Source organism: Coenobita brevimanus, chromosome 65, assembly GCF_032717465.1.
Source record: "Coenobita brevimanus isolate Jiangsu-jjx chromosome 65, ASM3271746v2, whole genome shotgun sequence".
Classification (NCBI taxonomy): Eukaryota; Metazoa; Arthropoda; class Malacostraca; order Decapoda; family Coenobitidae; genus Coenobita; species Coenobita brevimanus.
The window spans coordinates 42,653,468-42,672,494 of NC_137018.1; the positions used below are offsets into that span (position 1 = coordinate 42,653,468).

At 43.1% G+C, this 19,027-nt stretch overlaps 1 protein-coding gene across 1 annotated transcript; it reads right to left on the bottom strand.

The window, feature by feature from the left end:
• Window positions 1–1,155: 1,155 nt before the first annotated feature.
• Window positions 1,156–17,865, bottom strand: LOC145405114 (uncharacterized). The gene is made up of 5 exons (XM_080276631.1): window positions 17,410–17,865; window positions 9,770–9,848; window positions 7,757–7,950; window positions 2,805–3,043; window positions 1,156–1,531 (listed from the first exon to the last, which is right to left on the bottom strand). The coding sequence occupies exons 1-5, from the start codon at window positions 17,822–17,824 to the stop codon at window positions 1,292–1,294; spliced, it is 1,167 nt and encodes a 388-aa protein (XP_080132757.1). The 5' UTR covers window positions 17,825–17,865; the 3' UTR covers window positions 1,156–1,291.
• Between the last annotated feature and the right edge of the window lie 1,162 nt (window positions 17,866–19,027).

The following is a 19,027-nucleotide window of genomic DNA, read 5'->3' on the forward strand; positions in this document are numbered from 1 at the left end:
TGGCTACAATTCTTTATTCATAATACTGTAATAATAACATATAATGTCCTTCGCAACCTAGGTAATAAAACCTTAATAATATTATATAATAGTATGCTATGATAGTCTTTCAGGAGCTGACGAAATTGTCATACAGATTACACCGAAGCAAAATAATGAGTGGCAAATCAGGCGGGGAAGTGGGAACTTATACTGTTCATTAGGCGCTGTAGATTTTACAGGATGCAGATGTGACTGATAACTACGCTGTTTCATACTTGTTCACCGAATGATCAAAGTTTCAACCCAAGAGAGGAGGTCTCACCAGCCACACCTCATGCCATTCATGATCTGATGAGGATGGCGTAAATACAGTGCACGTTTTCACACAAGATACGTCCCTATAATTCTGCTTCGTTCTCAAGACCGTATGCTCGTCAATTTCAAATGCTTTCGAACACCTCTTCCTTGCCAATTTATTTCTGCATATGGTAAGTTAATTTTCTCATGTACTTTACTTATGCATGTTGTTTCGTTGCTGAAATTACCGTATATACGCAACTTAAGAAAGAATATTAGTGTATACTACGGATAGTAAATCGTTAAGGAAGATGTGCTAGAAAAGTTCTTAAGCTGACGAGAATACTACCCTTGGTGACCTCTAAATAGGTTTCGTATGGTCATGGGTACTGGTGGTAGTCGTGGTAGGCGTCAGGAGGGGCAGAGTCAGGGGGGGCGGGGTAAGGGGGGTCAAAAAGCGCCTCCAGGACACTGTAGTCAAGCGTCTCGTGGGGGGCGAGGGAGGGCTGCTCCAGGGGGTAGTGAGGCAGGTACTGTGGGGCCAAGCTGGAGTCACTAGGGGGGGCACTGGGGTAAACTAGTGGAGGGTCATCATCCCCCGCCACAGGCACCTGGGGGGGCAGGGGATCGTACTCGTGAGTGGGGAGGGCGGGGGGCGGTGTGGCGGGGTAGTCCTGTGGGTGGGAGGACTGTGGCAGCTCCTCTAGGGGTGGGGGTGGGTGGAGAGGGGGCATGAGGGGTGTTTTGAGGGTGGGCTGGGTGGGTGTGTACTTGTGGGTGGCGGAGGCGGAATGGTCGTAGGAGTGTGCAGCAGAGGGGACCTCGTAACCGTGGTCGTCGCAGTAGAGGGTTGGTGCTGGGGGCGGCTGGGTGGGCTGGGCGGGTTGGGCGGGCTGGCTGGGCTGGGCGGGCACGTCAGGTCCTAGCGGTGGGGCAGGCTGGGGTGGAGCTAGGGCGTGCTGGGCGGCGTCCTGCTGAAGCCTCCTAGTCTTCATCGCTCGAAGCTCCTGACTTAGCTTAAAAAAGAAGGCAGCATGGTGTAGGAAGAATCCTTGTTTTCCTTTGGGCCCTGTTGCTGTGGTTGCTGTTGCTGAGGAGGCGGCGGCGGTGGACGGACGCTGTTCATGTTGGCGTCCCGCTTCTCCGACAGAAAATCCTCCGTCTTGACTTCCTGCAGGTAGTCGTAGCTCTTCAGTGGCGGACCCCCATACTCCCGCATCCCCACTGAGCTCTGGAATTCGCCCGCCCGAACCTGCAGGGGTAGGCAGGGTGTCAGGAGGTACGTGCATATTATAGCCAAAAGAAACAGAGGTTGCCGATGAGAAACATGAAATAAGTAATAATCATTATCTATCTATCTATTTACATCTATATCTATATCTATCTATCTATCTATCTATCTACCTATATATATACTATATATATATATATATATATATATATATATATATATATATATATATATATATATATATGTGTGTGTGTGTGTGTGTGTGTGTGTACACATTAATGAACTAGTACAGAATTTAAGAATCACAAACGTTGATAATTACTGCAGCTCTTTTAATTAATCAATACACAATATCTGAGTTAAACAGCCAAATCAGACTGTGACACTGAATATCTGAACGAGTAAAGAGCACACAAAAGGCTGACAATCTCGAGACTTGAAACTGTCGTAGCAAGAATAAGAGAATATTATGTAAAAAAGGCGAAATAGAATCCAAACTCCCCTTTGAAATCGATAAAATAATTTCCAGAAATAAATTAAACTACACTTAGTTACCATTTATCATTTATTCACATTTATGAATGACTCATATGACTCAATTTCAGGTGAATAAAATCGTCTAGCCCTAGCTGGAATGAAATACAAGCGCTCTTCCAACCATGAAGGTATTAATGGCTCTGTACTACACTAGCAATATTAACTCTCAGAGTCCTATGACTCACTCGTTTAGAGTTGTTTTGACCATGAAAAGGTTTAACTGCTAAAGGCCCAGTGCCAGATGTGGTGCGGGATGACCGTGAGAAAAACACTCTAAGCCTCTGTTATAGGTCACCACCACCCCCTCCCGCCAATACAACCTGCCCTACCCTATGGTCGAATAACCCACTACTATTAATACCCTGAGAGCTGGATCCTAAGCGGAGATGCATCATTTGAATGTAGGAAGAATAGTATACATTTTGTGGTGTTTAAAATATGGGTAAAATTTATTTCAGTGAATCTTTTTTCTTCTATGGGGGCATGAGAGGGGAAACGAACGTTTGTTGAACTAGTCAAATGGGGGACGTCATGCCAAAAAGTTTGCGGAATCATCTTAATATTAGATGATTTTATTTAACAGAAAAGTATCCTAGCAGTCAAAAAGTTCAAAAATTCTTTCTCTGTCATAAGTATACGCTGGATCTTTTTTAGGATAATAGAGAACAATTTTCTTCAATCATCTGAAAACCTGCTCGTCAAAGGATTAAACCATGCAGTAATAAAACACCCTTCCCCCCCTCCCCACACCACTGACCTGGCCCAGTGTGTTGGTAAAAAGGGGATCGTTGATGGCGGCCATGGGTTGTGAGAGGACTGGGTAGGAGTAGCTGGGGTTGTGGTTGGCCGAGAAGGGGCTGTAGGAGGCAGGACCCAGCAGGTTGAAGTGCGCCGTGTCGTAGGAGGAAGGGTAGGTCCACGCGGCGGCTTCACCAGTGTTAAAGGGTGACAGGGTGTTCAAGGTGTTCAGAGAGTTGAACGACCCTGCCATCCCACCTGTATGCAGACGTATCTAAATTAATATGTTATTGGAGATAAAAGATGATTTACCACCATAAGACAACTACAGTCGGTTTGTCTTCATCTGACAAAGATCCACAACCTCTTTCAGCACAGTTGATGGCTACCTGAAGTCAAGACTTGGATAAATTTGATTAGTAACCAGGGAGACTCATTCCTACCTCATAACTAAGGCTCATCAAAGTTCATGCAACCACACCTTAGTATTTAGCTTGGCCATGCGACCAAGTTCCCTCACATGAAAACAAACCGACTATAGTAAAGCAAGCATGCTTATGGTTTCACCACCCATTTAATGTTTTCTGTCCTGGGGTTCCTGTAACTCCACTGAAGAGTGCATAATGTACTAGCCTTCTAATGAGCCAAGAATACAGCCAGCACGTGACACACACACACACACACACACACACACACACATATATATATATATATATATATATATATATATATATATATATATATATATATATATATATATATATATATACACACACACACACACACACACTCGTATATAATTATCAAATTCACGGTAAATTGCAGAATAAGTCCCTATCAAAGCTCCATTTTCAGTGCTGATGGCTTTGAGTCACCCGGTCATCCCACCTGCACCAAGCAACAAACATAGTTACATGAGATGCATTACACTGTATATCTTCGATATAGGGGCAAAATTAATTATTTCCATTTTACTTATTTTTTCATTCAGTCTTTTATTGCCCCATTAGGAGTGCAACAACCTAGGATTAGCTACTCCACCCAGACGTTCAAAGTGAGAGTGATCAGTCCAAAATGCATTACCACTGAGGGTTAATAATCTATGCTGTATGTAATCAATTCCTATCGCACAGCAGCCAGTAATACACAGTTTGTCATTGTTTCAAAGGGATCTGGTGACTCATAATGATACTATGTGATACAGACTGGTACATAAGATTTATTTCAACAACTCCACTTCACTACCCAGTCCCATGATGTATCTAACAACAATAACACTCACTTTTTTCTGTACGTATAATATAATAAAACAACAGCACCCTGCAACCACAGCCCTCCTTCAGCTGACCATCACCGAATGACGCAAAACCAAAATATCAAGAGTAACAACACTCTACCCTACAGCAACGTACAACCTACAGTATACAGCAAATGAGAAGGATGTATATCTTTCTGTATTATTATTATCATCTCTTAATGAACATTAACCCTTTCATGGACAGCGAGCCCGATGATCTCCTCGGTGTCAGGCATGTCTCACCCAAAGTATACATTTCGTATTTTCTTCACTCCTTTCATCTTCCTTATATGATCCAATCCACCTTCCCCCACAAAAACATAGTGCATAAGTTATAAACACATTTCATGTTTTAATTCATAAAATGGGAAACGTCATACATGTTTATCACGTATGAAATCCCCCTGCACGAGAAACATAACACGCGTGTAAATCATGCATGTATAAAACCACTGACAGGGTTAAAGTGAAAGATCAGCATCATCACCACTACACGATATCTTCAACGCATCAGTTTAGAACACTCTAATCACTGCACATGATGTGGCTACTCCCGTTATCATTATTACAGTATGGTCTACAACCAACACCAGCATCTGACGCACCACCACAGAGTAAATCACCACCAACAAACTCCATTCCTCCACATCCTCATCACACTGACCAGGTGAAACAAAATACTTCTAGGGTGGCTCTCTCCTCCAAGGGTGTGAACTGCACTGTATTTACCACCGCATCCAAACATTAACAGCAGCACACCACCCCAAAGCCAAAGCCCCACCACAATAACCCTTTTTTTTTTTTTTTTTTTTTTTTTTTTTTTTTTAATGCGAGGAAGAAGGAACCAAAGGCCGCAAGCCCGCAATTGTTGTTCCTTCCAAGAGAAAAACAAAATACAAGAGAGAGCCAAATTCAAGATCCGATCATTTCGAGATGCCTGGACACATTGCGTTTGAAAGACTGGAGATCATAGGAAGCAGGAAATACAGACAGAGGGAGACAGTTCCAGAACTGACCTGTTACATAAATGAAGGACATGATGCAGCTTTCCTGAGAATCGTTTTCTTCTCTCAAGAGTGGAAATGTTTATCACTGCAGCAAGAAATATTTTTAAAACCCACAACATAAAACCGCCACCACACCTCAACACCTTACCACACATCACACCACACCACACAACACCACACAACACTACTCCACACCACACCACACACTAAGACCATATATATTAGAGGCAGGCTGTAACAACATCGTACCGGAAACACGGTCATCTGTGTGGGTCTCGAACCCCACCTCACCACTGCAGGTCTGACAGATATGTAACTGTTACGTAATTATGTTTTTCTTTTCAGTTCTAGCCTACACACCTCGCCCTATTGTGGTGTGGGTGGTTGTACAGTAAATTTATACTCAAATTCACTACCACCCACACTAGATCGGGTCGGGTTGTATGAATCTGAAAAGAATAACGACATAATTAAGTGACAGCCACACATTTTTGGACCTGCATTGGCGGGATGGGTTCGAGCCTTACACAGATGAGGGTGTTTTACGGTGAGATATTATTATGCTATTTTTACTCTAATTTGGTTCAGATTTTTGTACTTTTGCAGCTTATGTCTCGCAGTTCAGTGATACAGAAATACCTACTGCTCTACATTCTTTCAATGGTTCTTCTTCGTTATTAACATCATATCCTAGTGTTAGCCTATGTTTCAACTCAGTTTTGAAGACGGAGAGACTGCAGTTTTAGGCTAAATTAAAGTGAAAATGGTATACAACTACTAAAAGCAGAGATGGTGTAGCTTTCCAGGGCGTTTCTCCCTTCCTCACTAAATACCAACAACTTCTGAGAATTGAATCATCACCACACCATAACACCACATCATAACACGTAAACCATAACATGGCATAACAACCCCACACCACACGACAAGAACATACTATAGCACCACACAACACAACATACTATAACTCCACCCAGGGGCCTCGTTTGGGTGGGGGACAGGGGGACGTGTCCCCCCAACTTTTTGGAGCCTGGAGGACAGAGTATCTTTTGCCCCCCCACACACACACTTTTCTAGGTGAAAATTTTCAGAATGAATAGCTTTACGCCGTTTTTTTTTTTTTTTTTTTTTTTTCCTTAATGGAGAAATCCTTTCTATATAGCACAGTACAATTTAGGTGATATGAAAATCATTCCCTGCTGAGCGGAGCAGGTCAAGTGGTCACCTGAGTCAAGGACTGACAGGTTAATCCCACCAGATGTATTTACATAGGTCAGTCTTGACGTATGCACCACCCCTGATGCCTGAGCCAATGAGAATCAAACTAAAAGAATAAGTAGTAGAAAACAGAATTTTTATTGGCTACCACCACAGCTCCAACGCCAACGTGGATGGAATGTTGCAGCGTGTGAGACTTGTACAAGAGGAACTGGCAAGTTTGCGAGAAGACAAGTTCTCGAATACTTTCAGACAAGCGGAAGAACTGAGCTACGATCTCCAGCTGGAACCTATGCAGGTACCAGGCAAACGAAAGGTTAGCAGAAGGTTCGACCATGGCGATGGGCAAGGACACCATCATGAGAAAGCAGAGGATCACTACAAGGTGCAATTCTTCACAGCAACTGATTGTGCATCAGCCAGCTTGCAAGAATACTTCGCTTCTTCTGACCTAGAAGAATATAAGACGGTGAGCTGGCGATGTGAACACAGATGCTGTTCGGAAGTATCCTTAGCTTGATGAATCTTTTCTGAGTCTGGAACTTAGGCTTTACAGACATTACGAAGGTTCAACATTGGTGGAACACAGGAAACACTGCAGTGAAATGGACCCTGCAGTCAGACGTATGTTCCCTGTAGTTGAACGTCTTGCGAAATTACTTCTATTATCTCCGGCAAGCTCATGTGAGGCTGAACGTTCCTTCAGTGTTCTACGTCAGCTCAAGACCTGGCTAAGGCCTACCATGAGTCAGCAACGTCTCAACCATGTTGCTGTCTGTCACGTTCATAGAGACATCCTCAGCGAATTGTCATGTGAGGAGATAGCAAAATAGTTCATTAGAGAGGTTGATGCTAGATCCCATGTATTTAGGAAATTCTGAATGTGCAGTCATGCGATGTCAATGACCTGAATTATTAAACAATGTACAAATGCTAAATTATGTAGTATCACTATCATGAATGAGTGTATGCTTGTTTTTGGGAAATTTTCCTTTGAATAGTACTGTCTTGTAGTGTCTTGTGGTGATTATAGGGCTAGGCTACCAGTTCGTCGGCTTTATCTTTCAAAGTACACCCTAGAAACCTGTACTGTGGTATTTTTTTTTAATTACCCAATATTGATGTAATTTAACACAATGGTAAACAATGATTAAAAGATTGTCTTTTCTCTAGACCCTTCTACAATAGAATGTTGTGCTTGTATTGTACATACATTTGCCTTCACATTACAAAAATGCTCCACCGGTGGCTGAAGGGCTACGCCCCCGCCGAAAGCCCCCCCCCCCCACTGCGGTGCGCACAAAGTAGTATGATGCCGATTATGTCCCCCCCACATCACACAACATGCTATAACACCACATCACACTATAATACCACACTATAACACCCTATAACACGATAACACCACACCACACCTCACAACGCCACACAGCACAACACTACACTAACCAGGCGGGATGTAGTTTTTCCTAGGCGGTTCCCTCTTCCTCCATTTGGCGCGGCGATTCTGGAACCACACCTGGACCCTTGACTCTGAGAGGCTGAGCTTGACGGCCAGTTCCTCTCTGGCGAACACGTCGGGGTAGGGGGCACGCTCGAAGGCCCGCTCTAGCTCCTCCAGTTGGTACGCCGTGAACGTCGTCCTGTGTGACAGAATAATGGAAAACAGGTTGATGCTGACAAACACATGGGAAAAAAAAAATCACTTGTAAGGACCGTCGACAAATGGTAAATCGGAGGCTCGCACTATATAGCTCCTCCAGTTGGTACACCGTGAATGTCATCATGAAGGACAGAATAAAAGAAAAGAGGTTAATGCTGGAATTAAATAAATGTTCACATAATATTCATTACAAGGATGCTCGAGGAATACAAAATCTAACATTCACTTTAGCTCCTTCATTTGGTACGCCGTGAACAGGGCTGTGTTTTAACTTCAGAGTGACCTGGAGATTTCTTAATGCCTCTTGTTTAGCGAGATATATTTTGCACATTACACTTCAATATCCACTTATATGTTACTGATGTACTGTAAACTATCTCGATATAAAAACAATATAAATAAAATGCAGCACAAAAGAATGTTCAGAGTGTATGTCTCTAGGCATACAAGAGAATAAAAAAAATGTAAATGTTGAAATGGACCACTTCAGCCCTAGGACTTGATTATTAGTTTATACTTTCTGCTACCACACCTACTTACTCAGCATAAGAGAACCACTCTAGAAGTGACCTTAAGGTTCCCTTTAGATCCGTTACTGTTACGATGTTTTGCTAAATTTTATATCATCATTCATCATCATCATCATCCGGACCTCCTTTCCCAGGCTAGGGCACGGTGAGGAGTAGCAACATCCAGACAGCCTAAGTTTGCCTAATCCAATGGGTCAAGTTTCCATTCACTAATCATTCAAGCCCACGGAATCCTGGCTCCATCAGCTAGGCCAGAAAAATTTCACCACGTTCTGTAGTCACATATTCCTATCTGATTGAGTTAATCCCAACACTGTCATGTTAAAAAGGGGTGCCAAATCCCTGGTTATGCGCTTCTCTGCACAAAATTCATCCAGCCAGCTCGGTCTCTTGTCAGTCCCTTAGCCTCTCTTCACACACTCATCCACCCTCTTCTTGGCCTACCTTGCCTCTTCCCGCCTTCAAATTCGCTCAGATATACCTTTTGCACCACTCTATTGTTATCCATTCTTTCCACATGACCATACCATCTCAGTACACTCTCTTCGATTCTAGTGTCCACAGACTTCCTCACTCCGCATTTTTCGCGAATCGCATTATTCCGTATCCTATCCACTCTCTGTACTTCACTTACATTCCTCAGCAGTCCCATTTCTACTGCTCTTACTCTTCACTTTTCATTTTCATGCCACACCATAGTCTCACATCCGTATGTATTGGTACTAACACTCCTTCATGTAAGCCTCGCCCAGCTGCAGCACTCAGGCCTCTGTTTTTTATCAAGGCCTTCATAGCACCAGCCACTTTCCTTCCTTGTTACTCTACTTTCTACGTTTTTTGCACATTTTCCTCTCTTTTCTATCATTGTACCTAGGTAATTGAACTCTCCCACCAATTCCAATCTCTCTCCATTCACTGTAACATCACACTAGGAGTCGCCTTCTCTCTCATTAACCATGACTTTACTCTTTTCTACATTTACTCTCAAATCTTGACGCTCACAGACATCTACAAAACTTTGCATTAGTCCACCAAGCTCTTGTCCGGTATTTGCAAGTAGTACTGCATCATCAGCATACAACAAATTTTATTTAAAAAAAAAAAAAATCAAAGACTGTCTCATCAAAAACTACACTACTCATGACCGTCACTTTGTACTCGTACAATGTGAACCTCAAAATGATCATCATAAACGATACAACCATAACATCAGCAGTAGTACATCCACAACACTACTGTATATACATAAACATTACAATAAAGTCTCACCTGGTCTTCTTTTTCTTGACTCCCGGGGTGTCCGAGGCCTTCTTAGACTTGGAGTCCGACTTCTTGCTCGAGGGTTCACCTGAGGGATAAAGGAGTTCAGTTACGGGGTATGGATGGCGGGGAGAGAGAGAGAGAGAGAGAGAGAGAGAGAGAGAGAGAGAGAGAGAAATTGGGCCTGTCTGTAAAAACGGCTGCCAAATTTTGATACTGAAATACTGAGAGGACTGATCACCTCGCTCCTTTACTCATTAATGTCCAGGGTTCTTGTGTGAAGGGCTTTGCTGGAAGGATCCTGAGCATATCGCCCTCTGCCTATGGACTCATAGTAGCGGAGCTCATAAGTCCGTAGCCAAGGGTTCCATCAGTCATTAATTTTTTCAAATTAGGGCACTGGGCACATATGGGTTAGTGCTCTGAAGTACGGTACCCTAGCCTCTTCTCTTGTGTCTCGCAGAGGTGATATGGCACTGGATGTTAACGACTTTTTTTTTTTTAAGGAACAGAAAAATATGTTTCCAAAAAATGCATATCTCTGCAACGCATACGTGCGTATACACACTGGAGTGAACGTTTGTACTAAAAAATGCCTTCTGGTTAGAAAGTCCGAATCGAAGTGATGGTCTTAAACAAATATGAACGCACACACACACACACACACACACACATATATATATATATATATATATATATATATATATATATATACACACACGTTACTGATAACCAGATAAAATAGGAAGAAATACATGCTTGTAGAGAACAGCCAGCTAATGATACGTTTTTGTAGTTTTTTCTTCCAACCGTCAAGCGATTATCTTTAGCTTACGGGAGACTGCTCAAATGGACTGTCTAAATATTGCCATAAGTAACTCCTTTATATGCAATGGACCTCTTGAGTTTTATAAAATAGTCTTACGTTACCTACAATAAAAAGAAACAAAAGGACGTTCTTAAGCTGAAGAGGTTAACTATAGAAATGGCGGAAATTCCCGGGTGGGTGACGAAGACAATATGTCGCGCAGAGTGACACCCAGCTGGTGCAGGGTCTCCAGCAACTCTCTCTAAGCAATGAATATCTGCACACAACAGTCAGCATTGTCTGCTGTGTTATGTATATGTCGTCTATATCGTTAATGATAAGACATAAGAGACATAAAATAAAGTATGTAGATGTAACGTGCTATGTTTATCGATAAGGAAGATAAACTAAAGCTTTCGAGAACATGGACAAGCATGGGGCGCTGCCACCCACCAGGCTTAGTCACCCTCAACATTCCATGCTGATGACTGGGAGATGTCACAACTGCTGTACCACCATCACGAAATAACTTCTGTATTGCACTGCCATCCCAATGGAGTACAAAGGAGTATCGAGGAATGCAAATAGCAACAGACCTTCAGGCAACTTTAGATTTAACCCCGAGTCTGCATTGAGTTAAGAAAAGCTCCTTCAAATGGAATAGTAAATGGAGGCTTTGTCTAACATTTTCATTTCCAAAAATCTCTGTGAAGCTGAATAAAGTCTCCTAGAGACAGCAAGATGGTGAACAAGACGTCATCGAACTGAAGGGATTAATATTTTTCCACATGCTTTTTATATCTTATATATGAAACTGGAGAAAGCATGGTAGAGTATTACAGATGAATAGCGTGGAAGGGAAAGTTTTGAGTGAAGATTTTTTTGTTTTTTCTTTTTCTTTTTTTTGTACCGAAGAAGTACGTGTGTGGGAGTGTGGAAGCAGGAAGGAAAGAGGGTGAATGGCTTGAGGTAAAGGGGAAGTTGTGTCAGGGATGTTATGTTCAGCGCATTTATATGGGCAGGCGGATGAGAAAAGTAGATGTAAGGGTACTGAGAGGATGGGAAAGTTTAAGAGATGCTGGCAGAAAGAAAAGCTGGAAAACCCATTGTTGTTTGCAAATGATAAACCATTAGCCACAGACTCAGTGGGTAAACGGTTCAACAGTTAGTATCAGAGCTGGAAGAGTTTGTGAGAGGCGGAAACTTAAAATGAGTGGCAGAAAGTGCAAGATGATGAGATGTAGCAAAACGATATGAGAGTAAGTCTGAATGTGGAATAGCTATAGAAGAAATGACGTTTGGGGTATTTGTTGGGGATAATTAGAAAAAGATGGAACTTGGGGACCTGAAGCAAACCCCATCGGACATGGAAAGAGGCATAAGGGTTAGAGGTGTTGAGAAGTGTATGAAAGGAATGATTAATGGCTGTTCAGTCGAAGATGGAGCTATGAAGGCACAATGGTACCTACTGTGCTGAATAGATGCAAATAGTGGACCCTGACTGTTATGGAACAGAAAAGAACGGAAGTATTAAAAATGAAATGCACGATATATACATGTGGGGCGAGATGGCTTGGCAGGGTGAGAACGGCATACCACTGTGTATGAAAGTGGTAGGGGGCCATATTTTTTTTTATGCTAGACAGAAGGAACCAAAGACAAAGAGCCCGCAAGGGTGTTCCCTCCAAGAAAAGACAAAAAAGAGATAACAGAGAGACAAATCCAAGATCCTTTCGCTTCGAGATGCCTGGACACACTACGTATGAAAAACTGGAGATCATAGACAGTAGGAAATACAGACAGAGGGAGACAGTTCCAGAGCTGACATGTTGCATGAATGAAGGACTGGGAGTAACGGTTAACTCTTGCATTAGAAAGTTGGGCAGAAAAGGGATGAGAGTTTGTTACTATAGACGGGTGCTATGCACCAGCCGTAGTGGTGGAGGGATGCAAGCAGACACTTTAGAGGAGCAGTGACCATTGAAGTAGCGATAGAAAAGAGATAAAGATGCAACAGTCGGCGAAGAGACAGAGGTTGAATGGAGACAGTAAGAGAAAGAGAGTTAGTGAGACGAAACCTTGTTGAGATGAGCTCTGTGAAGAGAACAGCTGGCAACAGACTGAGAAAGGTGTAGATCAGAAGTGCAGAAGGAGTGAAAATTAGAAGGGAGACACAGAAAAGAAGATGGCATGATGATGTGCAAGAAAGACTGAATCATAAAGGTGGGTGTGAGACGCATATGGAACAAAGTAAACTGCGATGAACTGGTTTATGGGGAATGCCTCGCCGTCAAAGACCTGAAACAGGCAAGAAGTAAAAGTATAGGATAAACCATAAATCGAAGGTGGCTGGTTGTGGATGACATTAAAAACTGCTTTGTGCACACCATTACATATTCGACAACAGAAAGATTGAATGTGAATGAGTAAGGTTGTTTTATCCCGGTTCCAACCGCCACCTGTATTCGAACGGATAACAGCGAGCATTTACTAAATACTACGACTACTACTACTATTACTACTACTACTACTACTACTAATAATAATAATAATATCGACTTAGTTTACGTAGGTACCACAAAAGATTATATTAGCGTTCCGTTTTCAGAATAAAAAGTATAATAATAGCGACACAGTATGCTCAGGTACCACAAAAGATAATATTAATTTTTCGCATTCAGAAAAAAGGCTTCATGGAGTCTTCCAACTACATTAAAATACGGCACAATGACCCGTACACTCGTTGACATAAAAGGAAGCATCGTAGCCCCTCTCCCTTAGCGAAATATTATGCATAATATATTTTAATTTTCTGTTGTATGTTCTTTGTGCCTGTATAAATTTGCATCACTGATATACAAGAGGATCTGACGGTGAAATATAAAAAAGTATATATTGTATATAACTGAGGAAGTGTTTCAAAATCTACTAAACAGCAATAGGACACAAGCAGGTGGTATACTCGGTGGGTTAGGATATTGTGGAACACCTATTTCTCGGCTAAATATTTGGTTTAATGCGCCTTAATATCTTCTTGTATATTTCTGATGCAACTTCGGCTTCGACATCAAAAAGATATAAAAAAGATACAAGACGATATGAAGGCAGATGGAAAATGAATTGCTCACGAATAAAAGCTATGAAGTCGGTATGGGTAAGAGAACGCACATGCCACTGTAAGATTTTGCTTTATTGTGTGGGAAATCTACATATCTGGTGGTATAGTGGCACAAAACACCAGCCGGAGTGAAGGTGATTTGATGAAGACTAGGCAATAGTTCAGGTAATTAGCAAGTTACTCGGCCGCCCTTACGGACATCATGAATATTACATAATTTAAACCAAACAGAATTTAAAACCACATACTTCGGACTTTCTTTTCTATTTTTCTGTTTTTCCTTTCTTTTGTTCCAGGATTAAGGCCAATGAATGCCAAGGCTCTGATCGAAATATGTGACTTTCATGACTAGGCAAGGTCTTCTTGGGGATGGGTTGTGTAGTAGGCACAGTATGGGTGCAACAATCCTTAAAAAAAAAAAAAAAAAAAAAAAAAAAAAACTAAGTAATAGCAAGAACTAAGTTAAACAGAAAAGACAGCCTTAAATTTCCAGTCATAAACTTTCTGTTTTGCATTAAAAAAAAAAAAAACTCAAGGGCGGCGTCTCATACTGAAAAGGTTAAATGTTATGAACTCCGGAACTGAGCGCAGTATAAAAAAAATGCATATGACTTTTCAGATGATCTGCTTTGACGTCACTGTTACACTAACACTGGTTCATCGCCGCCATTTTGAAGAAAGCAAATAGTGCCATAGTCTATACAGTCAAGTGCGGCTGTCTTACAAACTCTGCGAACCTAATCACAAACTTTCCTGTTTTTCATGTTATGCATTTTCCTTCACTCATGCAGCTATTCCAAACACTTCATAGGTAAATTAGAGTATCAAAGTAAAATATTAAATCGAAGGGGAAAAAAAAAAAGATATTATTCACTGTTTTGAAGATTACTACTAGAATATCGAAAAAAATTTAGATATAGGATCTCTTTTGAATACTGTAAGCGACATCCGCTGTGCCCACTACTGCCACTTTCAGTATGATCACGTACTTTTAATAATATTCTTGCTACCAGACAGATGATTTTATTTAACATAGGAAACATGTGATCAAGGAGTCAATGAAGACTATATCTAAGATTTCCAGTTCAAAAAGTCGCTCCTTAGTTGAACAAAAGCGTCTGAAAGCAGTAAGAATAAAACAGGAAAGTACATAGTAATGAAGGTGTTAACCCTTCCAGCAAGCTGACTTTCTGTGACTTGAACGGAATCGGACGTCGGGCTGGAATAAAATACGAAGTTTATTCTTGGTCAAAACATCAATCGTCATAGTTAACCTTACTGGTGCCCTGGATTTCTCTTAAGTTTCATGAAATCGTCCGACGCTAGCCAAAATAAAATCCTAAGTAGCTAACCACAATCAAATAGTTAATGACAAGCTATTAGAAACTGATGTAAACGGATCACATGAAATACATATATTTTCCCAAAGTAAAATTCTTTGCTGTATTATCATCAGCAAAAGCCGACTGACAATCCCCTACTAACATTATATCCTGCCTTCCATACTTCTCATTCCTTCCCAAAAATCGGAGATTATACTTCCTGCACAAACTCTTGTTGTGTGATCCTTACTGTAATTAGACAGAAAGCATTCATGCAACACCCTCTATCGCCGCAGCCTGTCGCAGGTGTCGCAGAACTTTTGATCATGATAGTACAGCTGCCGTACTTGTGAAGTTCTTTTACACTGTCTGGAAAATGTGACAAAGCCTGACAAGGTTGTACGAATCTAGCTATATTGTTTAAAAAGGTTAGAAGGAGTGTAATCTCGCTTCACTGGTTCTGAGCACCAGATGTGCATGGCAAAGGACTGAATGACCGCAGCTGCACAATATTTGCAAGTAACCTTTAATAAAAGTGGTAATAACAAACCTAAAAAAAAATAATAATAACAGAGAGAGGGTTAGCCTAAACCATTGCACCCTCAATATAGCCTTTTCAACGGCACCTCCATTTATTGTTTTCTAATCTTCCGGGAAAAATAATCTGATGGTAGTAATAATAAAGTACAGTAATAAGATGTAATGACAGCGAAAGGGTTCAGTCAGTACACCTCCAACATATCAACGGCACTGTTATTTCCTAAGCTCAGTAAAATCCTCTAATGGCAGGAAGAATAGATATTTTGGCCCATTAAGGCATAAAAGCCGTCATGGTACCGAACGAGTTAATGAATGAATCTCTAATATATCAGAGGCACAGTTTGATCTTGTTTGAAATGAGTCGTCCAGTGGCAGCAAGAATATAATAAAAATACCGTAATGTGTCGTGTGCTTGAAGGTATCGATCAATGTACCCACAGGATATCACTGGCACAGGTTTTTCTTAAGTCCAGTAAAATCGTCTAATGGCAGCAACAATAAGTAAATAAGTAGGCTATAAAATATGTCATCAGTCTGAAGGTACAAGTCACTAACAACGGCTCTCCAAAGCTGAATAAAATCGTCTAGAGATAGCACGGTGTTTAATCAGTGTACCTCATGTAAGAGAACGCACTGACCCCCCCCACCCCACCCCACCCACACACACAAACACACTCCTGCACCAACACCGGGCTATTCATGACTGAGCAGTGACCACGCCAGCGTCCATAAGCGCTTAAACACATCAATTGGATCTAATTTGGCCGAGTAATTAAAGTTGTGAGTGTGTGTGTGTGAGTGAATGTGCGGTTGTGGGAAGGTTCATTCTTAAACCCGTTGCTGCTGAGGGCCACGGCTGAGGTGAGTGAAGGTCGGACACTGTGGGCAAAAAAGACAGACACTTGAATTTGGAGCCAGATTTTCAGACGCCTTTCTTCTCCACTGACCTAGATTTGGATCCCCAGACCTGGTCTTTGTAACGACGTTAGCTCATATACGTAGGCCCATATTCTGAGTGATATAGGAGGTTACGTAGCACCTATTCCTTAGCGATTCATTCTACATATTGCACCTCAGTATCATCTTATATGTTACTGATACAAACTATGTCGTTATCGAAGGACATCATATCATCATCATCATCCAGATCTTTCTTCCCACTCTGAGGTGGGGTAAGGTAGGGTCTAGAGAGCCAGAAGAACAACTTGATAACATGAGTTACTCGTACAGAACACAAAAAAAAAGAAAAGAAAAAGAAAATGTTATAGCATAAAAGAGAGTGCCTAGGTGTACAGTATCATGCAAAATAAATAGCTTAGGAAGAGGTGGTGCGAAACCTCCCATACCACTTAAAATATGGTCTTTACACACACACACACACACACACACACACACACACACACACACACACATTAAACTACCGCTTAATCAAAAAAGCCTACATCTACCTTCACCCAGTGCTCGCCGGCAGGCGCGGTTGTTGGACATGGCGGTTCTCAGAGTTTCAGTTTATCAACGTGCCACGCGGGCTAAGTCTTCCCGTTTTTGCATTACCTGTACGACTGTTAGATCATTAAAATGAGAGAGAGAGAGAGAGAGAGAGAGAGAGAGAGAGAGAGAGAGAATAACAAATATTTATTTTGCCTATAGGTGAGCTTTGAATATGAAGTTGCTGTGGGATGAAATGATCGAAACCATGCAGGGAAAAAATGTAGAAAATATACTTCACTGGTTATATATCCAGAGGGACTTAACACGATCGGGCAGTAGTTTGCGGGTGATAAATATTATACAGGAGATACAACAGCAGGTACTAATGAAGTGAGAGGTGGAGTGGTGAAGGTGAGGTTAGGTGACTGACCTGTGTTGGCTGTTGGCTGTGAGGTGGGTGGGGTGGCGGGGGCCGGACAGGAGTACCCAGACCCACCGTCCTCCAGCTTCCTCTTCTCACCCACCACAGGGCCACCGCTCAGGGGCGTCTCCAGCGAGCCCCCGCCGCCATGGCTGTGGGCGTGCGCGGCCTGCGTGTGGGGGCTTTGGACGTGGGCGAGGGGGCTCTGGACGTGGGTGTGGGTGTTCTGACAGTGGGGACTCTGCTCACCTAAGCTGGTGAGGGAGTGTGTCTGCGGGTTGTAGTGCTGGTGTTGTGAGGGCGTGGTGAGAGTCGTGGGCGTGGTGAGGGTGGTAGGTGCGGTGAGGGCGTCATGGTGGTAGTCCCTGTGTGCCGGGGAAGACAGCTGTGGTGCCAGCATGAGGTCCCCCTGCAGCCCCAGCATATCCTGGATGCTGTGGAAGCCTCCTCCGCCAGCCCCCGCAGCTCCTGCTGCTGCCGCCGCCACCGCCGCCGAGCCACCCCCTCCCGCCCCTGTCCCCGACCCTCCTCCACTGCCCCCAGCCCCACCGCCTCCCCCAGGGGTGTTGGGCGCCGACACACTCTTGGTCACCCCGCAGGTCATGTTCCCTGTCACGCCCACGGACCGACCGACGCCCATGCCCCCGCCGACGCCCACAGTGATGGGCGTGGCGGAGACTTGGTTCGTCTGGCCGTTCATGGCGCCCAGTAATGAGGCAGTTTATGGCAGTTGAGGCCTGTGATTGGTGGCACTGCGCCGCTAAGTGACGGTAATTCTGGCTATGGTTGCACGGCTTTGTGACGTTGTTTGGAGGGCGTCAGGCGCTGCTGGTACAAATCGATGCTGACTGTTTTGTTGATTTGTTGTTACCTGATGGATCGGGGCCGTCCCCACAACTTGAATACTAAAGTAGGTTTCTTTTTACTACGCAGAACTGGAACATTACCAAAATTTGAATACTTAGTAGTGATTCATGAAATTCTATGGCCTTTATTCTGAGGTATTATTAGTCTTCTTGTTTGCTGATGAAATCGACCCTCCAGTCTGAATACACTTGGCCATCAGCTGGTGAGAGATCTTCGTTAGGTTAGAAAAAATGCTATAGTTGTGCTTGTATGTGTTTGTGTGTGTGATTGTAGTTGTGTGTGCATGTGTGAGTCCGTGTGTGCCTTGATTGTGCGGACGTAGGGCTGGTGAGTGGCAAAGTGGTGGTAATTACAATTTGACGTTCGGGTTGGCGTCGGGCGATGTATAGCTCAACCTCGGGCGTGGAGTGTGCTAAGTGCCCGTAATTAAGGCAGAATCAGTCGGACGTGTGGCGTCGGGCTGTGGGAGGGATCGGGCGGGCGACAAGTAGGACCAATCGAGGCCAATTGGTGCCGGTAATCAGGTGAGGACGCAGCTTTCCCGGCCGCTGCTAACGATCTCAATTGGTGCCACGGCTTCCACTAATTGAGGCAGGGAGGCAAAGCGCTCACATGGACTTGATCAAATCTAACCACCAACTTTTCTTTATATACGGCAATTACGCTTGTTAGGCTCGTTCTGGCCACGCCCATGACTCCTCCAGGCCAATTGGGAGCTCCGAAATGGCACTGTTGGCCCTCCGAGACCCAGACAAGGGCC